Raw genomic sequence first — 22,417 nt, forward strand, 5'->3', positions numbered from 1 at the left:
TGTGGCAGTGCTCTTCTGTGGACGAGGTGGAAAGGTACCAGATGAGGGTGAAGAGACATGAGAGAAAGGGGAAAGAGGGACCAGAACAAACACCCCCCCTCTGGTTCTCTCTTTGTCAGGAGGTTTCATCTTTTCCCCTCTCGATCCGTCTCTAGATCCTGATTTGGTTTCTCCCACACCCGTCACACCTCTCAAAAAATGTACCCGCAATTGTAGTCCCTCGATCAAAGCCAGAATCAGCCCAACAGGAGTTCCCCTTTTAAAGCCATGAACCTCAGTTCTGCACCAAACTGTACTGACAACATGGAGAGAACAGTAAGTTCCTGCAGAAAGGAGGTTCTCCTGGTTCTTCTGTTGCAGTTCCTTCCTTTATGGCACACAAGGGACTTCTGCAGCTCTTCTTTTTACTTCCACAGAGGAATCCTTACCAGATGAGTTTCACAGGCTCTGATCCTCCCAAAGGCGCTCCTCTGAGGTCGGTTAGTGCAGATCGCTCTGTGTTGAGGTTCCCCCCCTAAGGTTGGTTCAGTGTGTGGTTCTATAGGTTCTCCCCAGGCTGATACTGGGGTTCTGTGGAGGTGAAGTAGTCCTCAAGGAAGCCCTGCAGGTACTCGAACGTGGGCCTCTCTTCAGGATCCTTCCTCCAGCAGGAAAGCATGAGCTCGTGTAAGGAGCTTGGACACTCTGACGGACAGGGCATCCGGTATCCACGCTCCACCTGATCGAGCACCTCGCGGTTCACCATACCTGCCCAGAGAACGACAAGACAGATTAAGGGAAACGGAGCTAATTCCAGTCTGGACCAGCCAAGGCCATAACCTGAAGCACACTTGTTGAAATCTGCTGAGAAATGTAAATGTAAATCTGCAGACCTATCTATACGAAGGGGCTCCAAACACTTAGTGGAAAAAGAACACAGCTTTGACATGGTTTAAAATCACATGACCCTCAGTTTTACACAGATGGACTTAAAGGCTGGTACCAATGCTTGCAGAAGTGTATTGACCTAGATCAGGGATGTCAATCATGCGGCCCGGGGGCCAAACCCGGCCCGCCAAAGGTTCCAGTCCGGCCCGCGGGATAAATTTGCAAAGTGCAAAAATTACACTTAAGATATTAACAATCAAGGATGTCGACACCTCGTTTTAGTGAGGTTCCACATACAGAACAATGTGATCTCAACTAAAATAATAGCATAATAACCTATAAATAATGACTCTAAATGTTCTTAGTTTAATGTGAAAAACATAATATTTCATTACACCTATAAATAATGAACTCCAAATTTTTCTCTTAGTTTTAGTGTAAAAACTTACATTAAATTATGAAAATACTAACATTTACAAACTATCCTTCAACAATAAAATGTGAAAAACCTTAGCTGTTGAAAGTGAAATTCTAACATTATTCTTCCTGTTAATAAATATTTTGTGCCTTTGTAGATCCAATCTGTAATATACATGTATAAATGGTAAGTTGAGGTGTAATATTGTTAAAATTGCACTTATTTTTCCTCAAGAAATTTCAGTTTTTTCAGGTTATTCATATCATTTTTGTTTGGATAGTTTGGAAATGTACATATTTTCATAATTTAATTTTGATTGCAGTAAAACAAAAAGAAAAATTTGGAGTTGACATTATTTGCAGGTTATTATGCTACTGTTTTACTGGTCCGGCCCACTTAAGGTCAGTTTGGGCTTAATGTGGCCCCTGAACTAAAATGAACTTGACACCCCTGACCTAGATGGAGCATATGTTGACAAATAATCATAACTTAAACTGTTTTTTCCAATTGTCCTTTTTCCACAAACTTTTTGAAGCCCCCCCCTCCATATATAGGTCTATGGTTTATTCCTCAAAGTAAAACAACAGTAACTGAGTAAATTTTAATCTAACTAATTCTATGCACATTTCTTTTCCATCTACTGGATATTTATTGTTTAAAGATGGGGCACTGCAAAAATCAAAATCTTACCATGCGTATTTTTATCATTTCTACTCAAAATATCTCATCACACTTAAAATAAGACATAATCACCTAAAGAGTAACTTTTCAGTGAGATATAAGAACTTATTTTTAGACAATAGATCTTGAAAATCTTATTTCAAGAAATTTTACCAAGATAATTTTCACTTGTTCCATTGGCAGATTATTTTTTTTTGCTTAATTCAAGATTTTTTTTAACTCAAGTATAGACACAACAAATCAAACACCTAATAGAAAGTATATTTGATTAAAATTGCTTACTCCATCTTTAATTAAATTACCATACCATATTATTACCATACCCACTTAATGTAAAAAGACTTATTATAATCATTACTGTCACCTGTATAGTCTACACATTTGACACTAGACGCACTTTGTGTGTGTGTGTGTGTGTTATATTTTTACTTGACTGTTTTTGTACCTATATTGTCTTTTTTTACGGGACTGTTTTATACTCATATCTTTTATTCTTGACTGTCTTACCTTACCCTTACAGAAGATAAAACCAAATTTCGTTGCACTGTACAATGGTATTTTGCAATGACAATAAAGCCTACTCTATTCCATTGTATTGTATTGTGTTTATTTCTATTTCTAGTAAAAAAAAAAAAAAAAAAAAAAAAAAGTCATTTTGTGATCCTTCACCTGGATATGGGACTCTGCCTTTAGTTGCCAGTTCTGTGAGCAGCACACCAAAGGACCAGACGTCAGACTTGATGGTGAAACGTCCGTACAGAGCTGCCTCCGGTGCTGTCCATTTAATTGGGAACTTGGCTCCTAAAAAAATAATGAGAATTTTAAGAACATGTCAGTATAATTTGAACACATGAGGCCATGGAATAAAAAAACATAACAAAAAACAACAAAACATCCCGTCTGACTATCTTTACCTATATAGAAGACAGAATAGTGTGTGGTGGAAAGGGGAAGTGTGGACTTACCCTGTCTTGCTGTGTACTCATTGTCTTCAATGAGTCTTGCCAGACCGAAGTCAGCCACCTTACACACCAAGTTGTCTCCCACCAGGATGTTGGCCGCTCGCAGGTCTCTGTGGACATAGTTCATCCTCTCTACGTAGGCCATACCGGCGGCAATCTGGAAGTAAAGGAATGACGAACTGCTTTCATACTATGTCACACTTTTCTTTTGGTTGTTTTATGCGTAAGTTGAACTTCGACAGCTCAAGAAACCACAGGCTGAACTTTACCTGAGCGGCCATGTCTACTAACTGAGGCAGACGGAGCATCTTTCCTGCATCTCCTTTCAGGAAGTCCAGAAGGCTACCTGTGAACGCAAGATTTAACATTAAATCTAAAATCTATAATCCCAATAAGTTTATCATTTCAGTTATTATTATTATTATCACTTATTTCACTTAAATGAGAGATATTTTTCTTTTTTAAATGAAATTATGCATTTAAAACATTTCCCTGTGGTCTACATAAACTGTAAATGCTATGCTTAGGTCTGAATTCTTTGTTAATTCAACTCCACAGGTCCATCTTCAACCTTATTTCTGACTAATGACACCAGAAAGGTCCTTTTGAACGCTGTCCCTTTAAATGCAAATGAGCTACTTCACAACCCACCCCCTCTAGGTTGTTGGCTGTGCTGCTCTGTCCCATTCAACAAACAACTGAACATTTTAGGTAATCAGCTCTATGTTTGTACATATTTTCAGTATGGACTACAACTGCTGACAAATAATTATGTCATACTCGGAGAAATGTTTGTCAGAAGTCTTGACCTTCTATGTGCAAATGCTGTGACATAACTAGTTACAGACATAACAAATTAAGCAGGAATTAAAACAGGTTACAGAAATCCACTCAATTTTTGCCAAAATGAATATAAAGATAGTTGTGCAGCACCTGGAGGGTTCAAATTCAAACTTTTTGAACTATTAGGGTCCAAATACAGAAATAAATGAACCAAAGACTAATAAAAGTGGGTTTAGCTAAATTTGACCCCTTTAAATGTTGGGTATGAGTGAAACTTCTGATAGTACTCCGGATATGATGCTTATATTTTGGTATCATTACCTTTTCCATCAAACTGATTTTTCACCCAAACAAGCAACAACTTTAACTCTTTCGGTGCCAGACAGTTAAGGGGCTAATAAGCCTTAAAAGTGCCACAGAATTTGGCCGTTTTTCAGTATTTCGCGTCGTTTTTATAATATTTGAAGAATCCTGCAGGAAACCGCTCGGTAACATCCGACCGATTGCTGATTAGATTCAAAACGCACCAGACGCAGCCGATTCATTATTGATCGTAATTTGCATAATTCATAATAATAATAATAATAATAATAATAATAATCTTTATTTATATAGCACTTTTCATACATTAAAAACTGTAGCACAAAGTGCTTTACATATCAGTTTAAAAATCAGTACCGCCCCCCACCCACACCCACCCGCACACACACACACACACACACACATACATGCAAACCCACAAGCTCACACATACTTAAGAAGACTGACTGAGCACGGGTAGACCAGAACAAAAATGTACAAGTAAAAGTAAAACATCAATTTAGGAGGCGCTGTCTCAGGGAGCCATCCGCACCAGGATGCAGCCGCCGACCCCGGCGACCAGGCACCAGCAACACAGCCCCGCATCCCAACTAGTGGGAGAGGGCCAACTGGGACCCCCACCCACCAGAAAGGAGCGGACCCCAGTGAGAGAAGGTGCCACAGCCCCCGGAGTCCACAGCCACCCCCCGGCATGGAGGGCTCCCTCTGATGAAACACCGGAGAATAAGAAACATTAAAAAGATATAAAAATATTATTCGGTCGCGTGACCTCAAATTCCCGTCTGATTGGTCTCAAAAGGGGGACACAGAAAGAACGTCATCGAAATGTGAGAAAGAAATGGGGGTGGATGGTTTGTTTGTACACAAATGTGGCGTGTTCTCCAAAGCCGATCTGATCGGCCCGTGGCACTTTAAAGGTTGTATTCGTAAAGCTGATTTAATCGGCCCATGGCACTGAAAGAGTTAAAGCAAAATGCAGGATTTTTGATCAGGAATCAGTGTAAAATCTAAAGTATGTGACTCACTTTTCACATCTATCAGTTTTGACCTGTGTTACATAAAACTGTTCCACTTTGTTCCCAGCCCAAGTTATTGTCTTTATCCAGTGTTACCTTGACTCATATACTCTGTCACAATATAGATGGGTTCCTCCGACACCACGGCGTAGAGCTGGACTAGTTTTTCATGCCTAAGTTTCTTCATGACCTGTGCTTCTTGGAGGAAGGCCTCTGGAGACATGGTACCAGGCTTCAGTGTCTTTATGGCTACCCGTGTTGTACCGTTCCATGTCCCTGTAAGAAAACACAATAAAAAAGGATTCCTTACTGATAAGACTAGTTTTAGTTTAGTTTTACTACAGAATCAGTCACATGTTCTTATGTCCTATTCATATGGAACTAGTATTACCAGGAGACCTCATTGTGATTTAGAAGGTACCCCCTGATGTGACTCATGTGGTGCATTCACATGGGATGAGCAAAGTTTGTGTTTTACTCAAGTTTAATGAGATCCCCTGGACATGATGTCGAGGCTCTGTGTAATAAAACCCAGAGTGACATAAACCTTCCTCACTGTACCCGTATACCTGTATATCTACGTATATATTTTTAGTGATTTCAACTTCAAGCAGATTTGTAGTGGACTAATATTAATATCACCTGATCTCTGTGTCTGGTGAAATACAATCAATGAAATTTTATTTATATAGCGCCAAATCACGACACTTTACATTTAGAGCTGGCCTAGACCAGACTCTTGTTATGAAATGGACAGAGTTCATTTTTGTTTTTGATATGGGTATTGTTACGGCTATGAAAGGGACAGAGTTTATTTTGATGTGACATGCTGTTGCAAAATGGACAGAGTCTATTCTTGGTATGTATAACATTTTTGTGTTCTGTGCTTAGTCAGAATTTAGTCTGATATGTGTAGGATTTTTGAGTTACATATGGGATCTGACATAAGAATTTAGGATAGGTAGAAGGATGGGGTAATGGGGCAGGAGATTATAAATTAAACTTCACCCCGCTCCTTTTCAAATGTTTTCCTTTCTTTTTATACAAATCTTTTTGTGGTTTGGTTTTAATGTCATATTCAAAATAAATAAACAACTCTTAATAAGCCAATTCACAGAAATTCAACAGAATCCTGTTTGAATGACAGGTACATTATGGTGGAATTTTACTTTACAATTACATACAAGGGAGATTTGTACAGGATCTATGCTGGTTCCAAGGAAATGGGGCGATAGTTTTTTGTCAGTATTTACCTCATCTAAGCCTTTTGCAATGTATGTTTATTCTCTGTATGTTTAATTTCTGATCTATGTGACATTGGGTGAGACGGACGTGACATGAGGAATCTGTGGTGTTCAGTTCTTACCCATCCAGACCTCTCCAAAACAGCCCTGTCCCAGTTTAAGGTCTAGGCGGAGGGACTCTCTGGGAATCTCCCAGGCATCTCTGGCGAGTCCCTGGGTCTGAGGTTTGGCCACTGGACATACATCTGTTAGAGCGTGGCACAGCCCATCAGAATGCTCTGATAGAAAGAAAGAAAGAAGGAGACGAGGTTCAGGTGAAGGGCAACAGCACGACAAAACTGACTGGAGTAAGTGTGAGAGTTTCTGTTGTGTCCTGAATCAGATGTGGTGGTACTCACTGCGGTAGTGGAAGACTAGCTGCTGTAGGCTGGTGAACTGGGTGCGAGAGGTGATGTAAAAACCTCCGCTGTCCAGCTTCCTGATCTTGTAATGTTTAACATTCAAGCCTTTTGTGTTGTCATAATCCAGCACTGACAGGCAATATGCCCCTGTGAACAAGACGAAACAACAGACAGAAACAGGTTAAACCAATAAAAGCAGGCAGATCCCAGCCTGTGCGACAGCTGCTCTGTGGGGTTTCCTAACAGCTGTGGTGGGAAAGCCCCTGCTGACCCCTGGACACTGAGCTAAGCCCTTCTGTCCTTGTCCGTTTCAAAGTGAAGGCTGATTGTACAAGGCGAACATGAATAATAATTTACTTTTTATGTGTTATCTGTTTGCGAAAAGCTTCCTGGTAACAGTGTTTAATGAGTGCTAAAACACGCAGTGATGAGGTCATTTTGGGATTGAATTAACAATAAAAATGGTCTTTTAGGAAGTGATTCTAATGACTGAAGAGATTTAGCACATCTAGACCCACTAAGAGGTTGTTTCAACAAAGACAGAAAAAAAGAAGAAAATCAATCCCTCTTGATCTGACTTAACTGACTGTTCTGTCCTCACCAGAAAGCAAATCTAGTGCAAGAAAAGCTCCTCTGAACTGACAGCATATAGACGAATGCATCAAATGTCAAGTACAATACAGCAGATAGATCAGATCTATTTCCACACTTCTGTTTTAGAACTATACCAGCACTGAAGATAGGTCTGGATGAAGCCCTTATCATTCTGAAACAGGGTAAAAACTGTGTCTTGTGTGTATTCCTTTAAAATAATCGCACCATCTTAGGCATTACTAAGCCCAGACTGCCTTTGCAAAATATGATAAAGGTCGACTGGTCCACATCGGGAGAGAGCCCTGGCAGTAAATAGCTGTTCCCCCACAAAGGAAACTGGCACATAAAACAATAAAAGATGTAGAATATGTGGACAATGTGATGAGTAGGATGCGTAGCGTGTGGTGTGTACGCAGCTGGCTCTGGGGTTGTTGTTAACAAGTGGAGGTGAGTGTCAAGAGTTAATGACAGGTTCCAACAGACTACCACCGATGAGTCACACCACAGCAGAACACTGGCACTGAATTTAACAGATACAACATGTAATCACTAGGTTAGTTAAAATAAAGACAACTAGAACATGCACCGACACAACCACCACATAAACGCAATTTCTTTTACAAAGACAATAATGGATTCAATTTATTTAACACTTTTCAATTAACGCATACTCAAAGCGCGTACAAAGGATCCATTATTCATTTGCGCTCACATTCACACTCTGATGGTGGTAAACTATAACTACTACTACTACTACTACCGTTTCTACTACTCCTACTACTACTACTACTACTTCTGCCGTTTCTACTACTCCTACTCCTACTACTATTACCGTTTCTACTACTACTACTACTACTACTACTACTACAACTACTACTACCGTTTCTACTACTCCTACGACTACTACTTCTACTACTGCCGTTTCTACTACTACTACTACTACTACTACAACTACTACTGCTGTTTCTACTACTACTACTCCTACTACTACTACTACTTCTACTGCCGTTTCTACTACCACTACTACTACTACTACTACTATTACCGTTTCTACTACTCCTACTCCTACTCCTACTATTACCGTTTCTATTACTCCTACTACTACTACTGCCGGTTCTACTACTACTAAACACTACTACTACTATCATTATTACCGTTTCTACTACTACTACTACTACTACTACTACTATCATTATTACCGTTTCTACTACTACTACTACTGCTACTGCCATTTCTACTACTACCACTCCTACTACTACTACTTCTACTGCCGTTTCTACTACTACTACCACTACTACTATTACCATTTCTACTACTCCTACTACTACTACTGCCGTTTCTACTACTACTACCACTACTACTACTACTATCATTATTACCGTTTCTACTACTACTACTACTACCACTACTACTACTATCATTATTACTGTTTCTACTACTACTACTACTACCTTTTCTACTACTACTACTCCTACTACTACTACTGCCGTTTCTACTACTACTATTACCGTTTCTACAACTCCTACTACTACTACTACTGCCATTTCTACTACTACTACTACTGCCGTTTCTACTACTACTATTCCTACTACTACTACCTCTACTGCCGTTTCTACTACCACTACTACTAGTATCATTATTACCGTTTCTACTACTACTACTACTACTATCATTATTACCGTTTCTACTACTACTACTGCTAGTACTACTACTACTATTATTACCATTTCTACAACTACTACTACTGCTACTACTACTACTACTATTATTACCATTTCTACAACTACTACTACTGCTGCTACTACTACTATTATTACCATTTCTTCTACTACTAGTACTACTACTACTACAGTTTCTTCTTCTACTACTACTACTACTACTACTACTACTACAGTTTCTTCTTCTACTACTACTACTGCTACTACTACTAGCATTATTACCGTTTCTACTACTACTACTACTACTACTATTATTATTATTACCATTTCTTGTACTACTACTACTACTACTACTACTACTACTACTATTATTACCATTTCTTCTACTACTACTACCACTACTATTACCGTTTCTTCTACTACTACTACTACTATTACTACTACTATTATTACCATTTCTTCTACTACTACTACCACTACTATTACCGTTTCTTCTACTACTACTACTACTACTACTACCACTACTACTACTACCATTTCTTCTGCTACTACTATTACTACTACTATTATTACCATTTCTTCTACTACTACTATTACTACTACTACTACTACCATTTCTTCTACTACTACTATTATTACCATTTCTTCTTCTTCTACTACTACTACTACTACTACTACTACTACTACTACTACTACTACTACTACTACTACTACTACTACTACTGCAGGGTTATGGAGGCATGGCTGCCAAACTGTGCCAATGGCTGCTCTGACCACCATCAAACATTCACACTGGAGTCAAGGTGGGTGAAGTGTCTTGCCCAAGGACACAATGGCACATGACTAGTGGGATTCGAACTGCCAACCCTTCAATTATTGGATGACCCTCTCTACCTCCTGAGCCACGTCTGCCCAAGATCCACCAAAAGCTAAAGGAGATTCATTTCCACATCTCATACTAAAACAGCGCTTTAAACAATTTACAGCTTTTTTAATACCGTCATGACTGGAGTAACTGCACTGGGGTCAGACTTTAGTGATGCTCCTGGTGCTAATCCAGAATAATATTGAGGTATGGTTGACAATTACGGGCTTTCTCTGTGGCTTTATGTTTTTCTGTCTTCTAATACGACACCAATGCTTTTATACTTCCTAACTGCTGTGTTTTCATGAACGTTTCATATTCATTATTTTCAACAGGTTTGAACAACTAAACACTAAAGCCAATTCCTTTTTAAGTACTGTAAATGAGTATTTAAGACATTTTAAGGCTTAAAATTAAGTCTATTGGATTTTAATCTTTTGAAGTTTAAGGACCTGCAGACCCTGTATAAGCTTTGAAGTGGGTCACATCTTTGGTGTTTGTAGCTTGAGCTCAAACGATCAAATCCATGTACGAGCGGCAGACTTTTGCTCATCTGTGTCACACTGTGAACCTCATATCTGACATCTAATACAGAACGCACCCCAAGGCCAACTCACCTCCTGCCAGAGCTCCTCCCACTTTCCCCGATCACATCTCCCACTTTACTGCTCTTCATGCGTCTCCTCCCCTTCCTCTGACTGGGTGGGTGTGTGTGTGCGTGTGTGTGTGTGTGTTGGGAGAACAGAGACTAATAGCCAAAGGGAAATCCAGCACCCTCCTAGGTTGACCTAGTTCTGGCAGAATGATTCACCCCTAACCATTCACAAGCCCCAATCCACTCCATTCGGCTTTTTCCTTTTCCCACTTCCTACAAAGCAATCCCCCAAAGAGCCCACCTACGTCACAGGGACTACAACTGACAGGAGGCTTTCACAGAAACATGCCAAACTCCGCCACAAGCCCAGAGAACAAAGACAGAGTGCTACAGGCCGGAGTGAAAGTTAACAAATGACTTAATTATAAGGTCTGCCTATTTCACATTGAGTCCCTGAAGAGCTACTTAATTCAAAGTGAGATCACTTCTACTGAGCGGGGTACACTCCAGGGATTTTGGGAAATGTCATCACTTCCTTGACTCATACACTGTAAATGCCCAATGAGTGCAAAACAACAACCCTTTTGTCCAGTTTTTTTTTTTTTTTTGGTTTTGGGGTTTTTTGCATCAAATTCCACTCGGAGCTCTGTCCTCTCATTCCATCCTTTGATCTTTGGAAATCTAGTGTGGTATTTGTAATGTGTTGCTATAATTCTAAGCTTTTTTCAAACTCTAATTCATATTTTGCTGGTTTAATATGTTATATTTGTGTTAGATTAGATTCACGTGCTTAAATGGGGTTTGTATTGTGGTGGGAGGCAGTTGTTCATTGCTGTCAGTGGACACCATTAATTTTTTTTTTCTTTTGCTTTTTTATGCTTTATTTGGTACAGTGTAGATTAGGGAAGAGAGAGGCCATAACATGCAGCAAATGACCTGAGCCAGAATCAAACTGTAATCATACTGTGGCTTCAGTCTATGTCAGGGGTGTCAAACTCATTTTAGTTCAGGGGCCACATTACAGCCTAATATGATCTGAAGTGGGCCAGACCAGTAAAATAACAGGATAAAAATTTATAAATAATAACTCCAAAGTTTTCTCTATGTTTTTGAGTGAAAAAAGTGTTTACATCTACGAACTGTACTTGAACATAACATAAAATATATATATATATATGAACAACCTGAAAATTCTTAAGAAACATAAGTCCAATTTTAACAATATTCCACCATAGTTTATCAATTATACAAGTGCATTACAACTTACAGATCACAGTGAATAGAACAGAATAGCCTTTATTGTCATTGTGCAAAAAGCAAACAATGAAATTGGTGTGGTACTTCCCACCCACAGTGCAAAAATGAAGTGTAAACATATAAGAATTTAAAAGGCATAAAAGACAATAAATACAGTCCACAGTTGTGGATCTACAAACACACACAATATTTAGGAACAGGCAGAATATTGGTACAATTCTACATACTTCTCTTAAGACATTTCAGGCTGTTCTTATTTGTTCAGGTTATTCACATTTTTTGTAAAAGGCTAGTCTGTAAATGTAAACATTTTTGTGTAATTTTACTTTGTTTACACTGAAATAAAGAGAAAAAAATTGCTTTTTTCATTATTTATAGATTATTATGATAGTATTTTACTGGTCTGACCCACTTCAGACTGAACTGACCTAAAATGATTTTAACATCCTTGATTGTTAATATCTTCAGTGTAATTTTTGCATTTCACAAATTTATCCCACAGGCCAAATTGGAGCCTTTGGCGGGCCGGTTTTGGCCCCCGGACCACATGTTTGACCCCCTGTGGTCTATGTGGTACCAGGTGAACAACTGGGGCACCCATGTGGACCCCGTTTCTAGGTAAATAGTAAATGTGTTACTGCTGAAGGGGTCCTCCTCATAGAAGTCACTGTACAGACTGCTGAAGTACGTTACAGTCCCTTTCTACATTGGAAAATTAAACAAATTAGTTTCACTGTGTAATATTCCGTGACGTCGTCGACTAACGGAATATCACCTGCAAAAAGGCAAAACGCCCCCTTTTGTTCTGTCCATCCAGGGGTTTTTGTTTCTTTTTTTAGTAAAGGGGATTTCAGCTTTACTCCATATAGTCATAGTGACAGTAATGCACCGATCTCTGCTCGATGCTCGATCTCACCTGCTACCAAACCCTATATAATGACCACAAAAGAAGAACAGGAAGTCAATTCTGTGACACTGTAGAAAGATGGTGGACTCTGGAGGCGGTTACACCACCACAAACACACCACTTCCTATTTTTGCGGATGTACACTTATGCATATCACGAGTAGGAGGTCATGAAGTATTGTTACATGAAACAACACATATTTAAGTTTAGGACGCAGTGAAATAGAATATCCTGTATTCATGTTTCAGATATCTTTTTGTTTTTTCGGTTCCTTTCTGGCATTTTCACATGCGAAGTCTGGACAATACCCAAACCTGTTCTGAAACAACAGTGTGAAGTGCTACTTGTGTGAAAATGAGTTACACTTTCACGCATATAACACACAACAGAGGACGCATTCTTACCTACTGGAAATACTCTGGTTGGTTTAGGTTCATATTTGTGCTATATGTCTGATGATTTATCTACATTGTGAGCAGAACAGCGTACAAACTAGCTTTTTTTTTTCTGTCACTCAACCCGACTGCATTTTCACCTAAATACAGGTCACAGCACAAAAGCTAAAAGCACTTCAACCTTCTTGTCAGTGTGGTTTTACCTGTAAAGACCCAGTTTGTGGCAGTTCCCAAATATTATTTATTATTATTTTATTTATCATTTTTTACGATTATTACATTATTCTCTGTATTTTGCAATTTTCACTGTAAATCATGCATTTTCCTATATTTAATTTCATATACTTAAATTAGATGCTTATGGAAACTTACAAGTAAATTCAAAGGTTATTACATCAAAACAGAGAAAACTGAAGAAAAAGTAACTTTTTCAGCAATTATATCAATAACTTAATGCAAATACAAGTGTCTCCATCCACTGTCATTTATCAAACTCATTGGGTTTTACTGGTGAATCAATGTTGTAGAAGATGACAGTGTTTCCACATTCACTACGGAGCCTCTGAACGTCCAAATGGGTCATATCTGATGACCATGAAATGATGACAAACTACATTTTACACCAATTATTTACAAGTATTAATAAGATTAGTGCAGGGGTGTCAAACTCATTTTAGTTCAGGGGCCACATTCAGCTAAATTTGATCTGAAGTGGGCCGAACCAGTAAAATAATAACATAATAATATAGAAATAACGTCAACTCCAAACTTTCCTCTATGTTTTAGAGCAAAAAAAGTAAATTTACATTATGAAAAGGTTTACATCTGCAAACTATCCTTTCAAAAGATGTGAATAACATGAACAAACTGGAAAAATAAGTGTAATTTTAACAATATTCTGCCTCAGTTTGTCATTTGCACATGTACATTATAGCGTACAGATCACAGTGGATCTATAAACACACAAAACATTTAGTAACAGACAGAATCTTGTTAAAATTGTACTTACTTCTCTTAAAACATTCCAGGTTGTTCATACTTGTTCAGGTTATTCACATTCTTGCAAAATTATATTTTTGAGTGTAAATACATGAAAACATTTACATTTACAAAGACAAAAATGTGGATCTTATGATAGTATTTGACTGAATCCTGCCCACTTTGTCTGAATGTGGAACCTGAACTAAGAGGATTGTTAATATCTTAGTGTAATTTTTGCATTTCAGAAATTCATCCCAAGGGCCGGACTGGACCCTTTGGCGGGCCAGATTTGGCCCCCGGGCTGCATGTTTGACACCTGTGGATTAGTGGCTAAACAGTAGATGCTTTTGGTCGCCAGTGGATATTTGGGTCTTTATGGGTTAATGTTACACAGAGTCACATATTAACAACAATGAAAGAAACAGATGAGTTCAGTAGACCATCTAAATAATGACAGCAGCCTCTGGAGTGATACAAACATCTGCTCGCTCACCTTTAGTCGTCTCGCTCTCTCTCACCAAAAAGGTTCCCCGCCTGTTCTGTAAGTTCAAAAGGAGCCTTTCAGAGTCACGGCGAGTGATCTTCCCAAAATACCACCTGCCAAAGTGGGCCAGAGAGAATAAGATCAGTGAGGAGCTACGGTGGAGCGACAGGAGTAGGCAGGCAGGGCTACATTTAGACTGGAAATATAGAAGACAGCGTAGGATGGTATATCTCAAAATAGGGATAGTCTTTAGCTTGTGGAAACAGACCAGAAAAAAAAAACTGTCTGCCTTAAATTTTTGCAGGGGAAACTGCTAAACAGAGTGAAACAAGGAGAGGATAATGTACTCTTCTGCCTGGATGGAGTCGGATGGAGCGACATAGTTGCTGGGGATATATCCACTTTCTCCTGTCGTCAGGGAGCGAGCAAGCCACCAGTCCCCTTCTCTGTGACAAAGACAAAGACAAACAGATAGACAACAAGAGTCAGCCACCAACAGACAGCCAACCAGACATCCACAAAAATGAACCATCCTTCAGTTTACTCCTTTATATTGTATTTACTAGAGAAACAACACACAGAGGAAAAGACTGGTGTTAATCCATAGTCTTTTGATTTGATATCAAAGCCCATTAAAACACAAAAATGATGCATCTCGCTTTACGCCATTTACTGCTACAGAACATAAAAAGCCTATTCAGTGGGTGGAAATATTTATCAGCATTTGACATTTACATTTTATATAGAAGTGAGTAAGAGAATGATGAAAGTAACATCACCCAAAGCAGCGATGCATCTTACAGATGTGTTTTTAATAGTTTTTGGTCAAAACAAACTACATGTTCATGCAAAAAATATTATGTTTTGGCCTTATGTTTAAACATTATTCCTGCACCTTATGAAATTTAACCCTTTAAGTGCCACAGTCGCAATATTGTGACAAGCAACATAACTGAATGAAACAGACCATAGCTCCAGATAGAGTTGCCAAATCTTGTTACCATCTCTTGTTCCCCTTCAATCCTAACAACATTTAAGGTCATGTTTCTATCCAAAGTGAAGAAGAAAATTAAGTTTGAAAGGTGTGGTCTTGAGCTGGTTTAGTAAGTAAGTAAAGATAATCTATTTAAGCAAGTAAAGTTTATTGAGTTTTTTTTTTTTGATGGATAAGGACAGATTTGGCTATTCTGCTGCTTGGCTTAAAAGCTATTAAAACATACAGCATTTTACTTTCAACTCATGTTCAAGTTCATTTATTTTAAGGAAAAGATGACAAAACAGCAAAAACACAAAGAAAACTTCTATGTAAATATGTTCAGTTTTACTGAAAGTTAACCAATCTAATACGGCTACTGCCCTGTGATGACACAATATGCAAATTAGATGAGTAAATTTACCCCCATCATGTCATTTACAGTATGCCTTTATCCACTTCCAATCTACAGCTTTTTGAAATCTTGATATCAAAATTGAATATTAAAAAACACTAGAAGCACTCGGAGAGCGCAGACCTCTGCCAAGGCTGATCAGTGGCCCCCCCCGTGGGCCCCCCCACCCCCAATCACCACCAAAATTTAATAATTTCTTCCTTATCCCATTTCCAACAAACCCTCAAAATTTCATCCAAATCTGTTCATAACTTTTTGAGTTATGTTGCACACTAACGATCAGTGCCCCCCACCCCCCACCACCCACCCCCCGTGGGCCCCCCCACCCCCAATCACCACCAAAATTTAATCATTTTTTCCTTATCCCATTTCCAACAAACCCTGAAAATTTCATCCAAATCTGTTCATAACTTTTTGAGTTATGTTGCACACTAACAATCAGTGACCCCCCCCCCCCCCCCCGTGGGCCCCCCCACCCCCAATCACCACCAAAATTTAATCATTTCTTCCTTATCCCATTTCCAACAAACCCTGAAAATTTCATCCAAATCTGTCCATAACTTTTTGAGTTATGTTGCACACTAACGGACAGACAAACAAACAGACAAACAAACCCTGGCAAAAACATAACCTCCTTGGCGGAGGTAATCAAAACAAAAAACAAAACAAAACAAACTCCAGCACCTAAAGGGTTAATATTCCTCTAATATTTATGTTCACATGCATCTATGCATAGGTCAATAAGCGATGCCCTTACTTAATATGGAAAAGTAGTTGGAACCACTTGTGGAATTTTACTTCTACTTCAAAGTAGGATTTTCCACCTGTGGAAAATTGGTTCAACCATGTGAACACGGCTTCCTACTTTCGTTCCTATAACCCTCTTCTTGAAAAGACAAGGGTGACAATCTTTAAAAGTAGGCGTGTCTCCTAAGAGTCTTTTTCTTTGTGTCCTCTTACAACAGCCTTGTAAACTGTAAGCTGGTTAGTTCGATTACGACACATTGAACTTACTGAAATCAGGTAAGAAGGCGCATGTTGTAAACTATGGTAAAAACCCCAACTGAGACACATATTCTGAGAGTTCAGTATACATGTCCAAAGAACATTGGCAAAACTTGAATAATATCTGCACATCCGTTATGTCTTAATCACAAAATAATGCGGAATATCTGACTGGAAATGGATACTGAAATATGCTCAAATTTGGCATAATCATATAATAAGCTATTTTGATTATGAGTCTTTTTCACACCATTTGTTGGCAGGAAAAAAACACAGAATACCACCAGTCTCATCCTTTAAATACCATGCTATCTGCAGCACAGGGTGTCTCAGATAAGGTCCTCATATCAAGACGTCACTAGGCATATCTTTGTGAAAAAAATCTCTCTATTAGAGGCTGAAATATTCACACAATGTTCTTTTCTAGGCCATGGGAAAAAAAATAGACATGCTTTCAAAAAGTATGCATCTCATCCCACACCTAGAAGTGCACAAAGTGATGTGAAGAAGAACATTAAGAGAGGAAATGGACAGACGTATGCGACCTTTTGTTCCACTTGCAGTCCCTGTGCTGAAATGGCTTTTAATATAAGGCACATGTGTTATCTTCTAAGCAAAGTAGTCTACATCAAAACAACTGCAGTTACACTAAGAGACAAATTCATGCAGCAAAAAAGGGACTGTGAACAAAAGACTATGTTAGATTTTTTTTTTTTAACTGCATTAAGTATTACTGACCTGAAGCTGTACTTTTTCCTAGGAGAAACCATGGAGCATGAGAAAGAAAGAGAGGGGGAGAGATAACAGACACAGCAGACACATCAAAACACAGCAAGGAGGCACAGCAAGGCAAGCAGCACAGCACAGACAGGAGCGGAGGAGCTGCGTACGCTGTGGGACTACGCAGTAGGGTGGCACTTTAATGTCACAGAAATTTGGAGAAAAAAAATTCTACAGTAGTGAGCTGTGAATCTATCACCCATTAACTTTCCATATATGATGAAATCCCCATATCTTTAAAGATTCCTGGAAGAGTTCCAGACAATCCAAGAAATCAAATGTATTATTAATATATGTTCAAAGTGTCCCATGTTAAACTGCTCTATAGTGTAGATGAGGCCTGAATTAATTGCATTTCTCAGCCCTACCATGTAGTGCCATGTAGACTATAGATAAAGAACAGCAGCAGACATATGGCAGGAAGTTATGGAAGGAGCTCATAGGAAAAGAAAAAAGAAAACCCCATTGTTCTGACTTCGAACACCTGTGTGAGAATAATGTTCCAGATGCTTTAACTTAGAGACAGTAGCTTTAAAAAACAAAATGGACTGAAATTTGTGTGATATTCGCTGTGTTTAAGTTATACTGAGCTAAATATCCAACAAGTGAACACATTTCTGAGACATTATCTATGTGGAGGAATGAAACATGACTGTAAATCTCCCATAAATGATGATAATAGTTGCCAAAGAGGACCAGATTATATTAGTACAACATAGTTTTAGTCAACAGATGGGGCGGACTGTGATGTCTGGATCACTCTGCAGTTACTAGCTCTGACACTTAAGTCTCATTCAGATGCACATTTGCTCACACTCACACTCACATGTGCGCCTCTGAATCTGTTCATTTACATATTTGTCAATGTGTGGTGGAAGAGAGAGAGAAAGAGATCATTGTCATTTCTTACGTGTTGTTGACAATCTGCAGCCTATCGCCTTTCCTAAAGGTCAGATCAGACGCTGTCCGTGACTCATAATCATACAGTGCCACAAATGTAGTGACGCCTCCTGCAACAAACAACACACACACAGAAATAGGAATTTAGGGAACAGTGTAATAAAGTAATGAACAGTGTAATAAATGGTACTTCCTTTTACATACCGTTAGTCTCATAGCATAGTTGCCTAAGTCATACAGTATATAAACAAAAGTATTGGGACACGTCAAATTCAGGTGTTTCTTTTATAACAGGGGTCTGGGATACAAAACAATAATGACAAATGTATTAATACAGTTTAGTATAGCTGATTATTATTAATATTGATGTCTTTATCTCAAAGCAGCATGAACAGGACATCTTACAGCTATAGCCATGATGCATTCCAATATTTTTGTCCATATAGTTTATAAACATCAATATTTCCTTTAATAAGAGATTTTTCATCCTAAGTGCGATGTTGAAGAAAGTAGATGGTCAGTTGTGGTAGAAAATTATTATTTACATTCAGAGCATGAAAAATATCTTAGAAATTTAAAGGTAGAACATGTAAAATCATAGTCATTCAGATTTAAAATTTTAAAAAAAAATAATTAATGTTGACAGAAATTAAGTAAAAACCATCTCTGAGGCATTTTGGAAGTAAAGATAACAATTAAAACAAAACTAACCAATGCAATGATATTTACCACAATATAAAATTATAGTATGACATTTGTCATTAGAGCAGCAATTGATTAATTGATTCAAAGTGATCCAAAAAAATCATTCAACCACAATTCTCCTGAATCAAAACTTTGTTTCCTTCATTTCTCTGCTGTTAAACATTGGTTCCACTGTTGCGTTTCACACGGACGCTTATTGTGACGCACAAAGAAGCTTCAATTCAGGAAAACTGCAATAGAATACTTCCCTTCAATCAATTCGAGTCAATTAATTGAATCGTGAATTTTTGCATTCGCTTCAAGCACCTTATCGATTAATCGGTTGCAGCTCTATTTGTCATTATTGTTTTGTATCCCAGACCTGTTAGAAAGAAACACCTGAATTCAACATGTCCAAATACTTTTGTCCATGTAGTGTATGACTTAAGCGGTTATACTACGAGGCCAACAATATTCACTTCAGTAATCTAAAGTTTCATAATGTAGGTCCAGGCATTGGTGATAATTTGGTGTGTCCAGCTACACACTATGAATCTAAAAGTCCTTTTGCTCTTGCGCCAACACCTAATGGGAAATATTGACATTTAAACCGCCGGTGACTGATCACCTGTGAAGGACAATGCCATCATATCAGCAGCTTTCTATTTTCTCAGCGTCTGTGTCTGCAGCTTTCTTGCCCTACCTTTTAATGAACTGTGGTGTAAACCTGGGAACTCTCTCGGCAGTCATCGATTGGCTCATTACATGCATGGGAGCCGGCAGCCAGCAGAACGGTTCCTGATACACCAGCAGCCCTGCACTCTCTGAACGGGGCCACATTAACCTAACCATCTGGACTGTCTAGACACATTACAGCTTAATGTCAAGGAAAATCTGCAGTGTTTGTCACAACAGACGTTGGAGTCAATGGGAAGGTTTTCAGTCTGTTTGACGGATGAAAGTGCAAAGACGCAGTTTCCAAATGACAAAACTTTTAAACAGAAATGTGACTCAGTGTCAATCGGTGCCTAGTTTTTCCAGTTTCTCCAAGTAGTGGTTGACTGACTCATAACTGGTCTCAAACTGAAAATGCATTCTCAGGTCATTTTACAAGCAAGTTGTTAAAATACATTCACCCCGAAACACCGGAACTTGACCACCTTTCTGCTCATGTCTGTCCAAATCAAAAGCTTACACATAAATATAGATGACCCAACACTGTCTCCCAGTTCTATGATAAGTCACATAGAGCAATAGAAAGGTAACTGAAAAACAATCAAGCACCGTGGGCTTAAATATAGTGACACTGAACTCATAATAGTCAAAAAGGTGAATATGTACTGGACACTTCTCATCCTCAGTGGTCGCCATCTTGGCTATGTAGTTGAAAGGACAAACACTGACAAATGCGTGGAAGTAAGTGATAGCAACAAAAATGCAGTGTAGGTTGTTTCTACTAAAGCACATCCTCAGTGCAAATAATGACATAATTTCACATACAAGTAAAAGTAAAAACATGCTCATTTATATTGATTAATGCTAAGTGAACAAATAAGCCAGTGGATATTTTCGTGGGTGACAATAGTGGTCAAATGTTGGTAATAATGTTTCATTCAGCTGCAACTGGCATTTACAAAGAATATGATCGTCATTTCCAGGAAGTACAGAAAGCCTGTGCTGGACTTGAAATATTACATCCTAAATGCACACATTATATGAGTAACACCATAGTGCACTTAGTGTGCTAATGGAAGTGGGAGGGTCAGATCAATAAAGTTGTGATGTCTTCATATTGCAGTTTTATCTTGTTTTTTCAATCTGCTTGAAGATGGATGCAAAAAAATTCTGGTTTTGGAAGGTTTCTGAAGACTTTCATTGGCCAAAAGCAGTTTACCTTCTGGTCTTCTTCGAGCAAGCAGAGTTTGGGAAGTCACTGTGCCAAAACAGGAAATGGCACCAAATGGCTTCATATTAAATGTACATCTGAGTGGTATTCATTTCCTCATTCGGCAATTTTGCACGAATGCTTAGACGCAAAATTTAGTAACATCAGTTATGCTTTAAATAATATTAAACTCAGGGATAAAACACAGTGAGTGAAACATCCACACCACTCTGCTCACCTGACAGGGGTCCCCTCTGAGGCGAAGTGATGGTGCCAGTGTGATCCACACCTCCGAACAGAGCGAGTTCAGGAGTGTTTGTTGGGGCGTGCTGGTGCTGCCCCTGATGCCCCCGCCTGCCCGTCCCCACTGCAGGGCTCCTGTTGGGGGTTTGGGTCTGCTGGGCGGGGCCCAGGTGGTGGAAGTGCCCGCTGTCGGAGCCTGTGCCGATGGTACCGTCCAGGCTCATGGAGCGCTGGCCTGGCTCCTTGGGCTTGCTCTTGCCTGCCCCCATGTGCAGACCTGGGATGAGAGCCAGTGATGAGTAAGGATGCAGGAAGTCCCAGAGGATTTAAAGTGTTCTGTTCCTCACACCCACACAAACCACCGCTTTACTAGACACAATAGAAACCTCAAATTCACCATGAACGTAGAATACTATTCAAAACATATAATTAATATTTAATTAAAAAAAAAAAAAAACATCCCAAAAACCTTAACACTGACTATTAAATGAGATTTATTTTAAATATAAAATGTAAAGTCTCTTTCCATTCAAGGACAGGAACTGACCCCGTTTCAGTTTCTATTCATTCACCTTTCTGAAAGCAGAGTGTGCTGTGAGACTCGCGTTCAATTTTACTCTCCTAATCCACCACAGAGTATCCTTGGAGCTGTTCCAGGTTCAGTTAGAACCGTTTACCATGCAAATCCTCAAGGACACCTTGAGGCAGTCAACACACTTGCATTCAAGGTCATACCTATCTGTTGATTCAATCTCTTATGAATCAATAGAAGAAAACAGAGCTTTATACAATGAGGCAGTGGGTAATGAAACAGACACTTAATACTGGTGACTTGATGAGGACAAAGGCAGTTTTATCTTCTGTAAGATATTGTACCACTACATCCCCTTTCTAATCATTACTGAACATATATTACTATACTACAAAAACTTTATTTATAAAGCACTTTAAAAACTTTACAGTTGGCCAAAGTGCTGTACACAAATCATAAAACAAGGGAAAAAATAAGTAAAACACTGATAACACAAGATGCAAAGTGGGCCTGGATAAATGCAACAAGTGCACCGTCATGATGAGCACAGAAAAAGACAAACATGCTCAGA

At 38.8% G+C, this 22,417-nt stretch overlaps 1 protein-coding gene across 2 annotated transcripts in view; it reads right to left on the minus strand.

Moving 5' to 3' along the window:
• Window positions 1–538: 538 nt before the first annotated feature.
• The window catches only part of LOC115419579 (proto-oncogene tyrosine-protein kinase Src-like), a 33,119-nt gene continuing 11,240 nt past the window's right edge, over window positions 539–22,417 (minus strand). Inside the window, exons 2-13 of one of the 2 annotated variants that reach the window (XM_030134458.1) lie at window positions 21,310–21,591; window positions 18,513–18,612; window positions 17,561–17,578; window positions 14,777–14,875; window positions 14,439–14,542; window positions 6,691–6,840; window positions 6,415–6,570; window positions 5,145–5,324; window positions 3,198–3,274; window positions 2,932–3,085; window positions 2,636–2,767; window positions 539–747 (exon numbers count right to left, since the gene is read on the minus strand). In XM_030134458.1, coding sequence (XP_029990318.1) covers window positions 539–747; window positions 2,636–2,767; window positions 2,932–3,085; window positions 3,198–3,274; window positions 5,145–5,324; window positions 6,415–6,570; window positions 6,691–6,840; window positions 14,439–14,542; window positions 14,777–14,875; window positions 17,561–17,578; window positions 18,513–18,612; window positions 21,310–21,583 — 1,653 coding nt within the window. In that variant the 5' untranslated portion in view covers window positions 21,584–21,591. Of the gene's footprint in view, window positions 748–2,635; window positions 2,768–2,931; window positions 3,086–3,197; window positions 3,275–5,144; window positions 5,325–6,414; window positions 6,571–6,690; window positions 6,841–14,438; window positions 14,543–14,776; window positions 14,876–17,560; window positions 17,579–18,512; window positions 18,613–21,309; window positions 21,592–22,417 lie in introns of those variants that run through there. The other variant, XM_030134459.1, reaches the window with a different exon arrangement.

This window comes from Sphaeramia orbicularis, chromosome 5, assembly GCF_902148855.1.
Source record: "Sphaeramia orbicularis chromosome 5, fSphaOr1.1, whole genome shotgun sequence".
Taxonomy (NCBI): Eukaryota; Metazoa; Chordata; class Actinopteri; order Kurtiformes; family Apogonidae; genus Sphaeramia; species Sphaeramia orbicularis.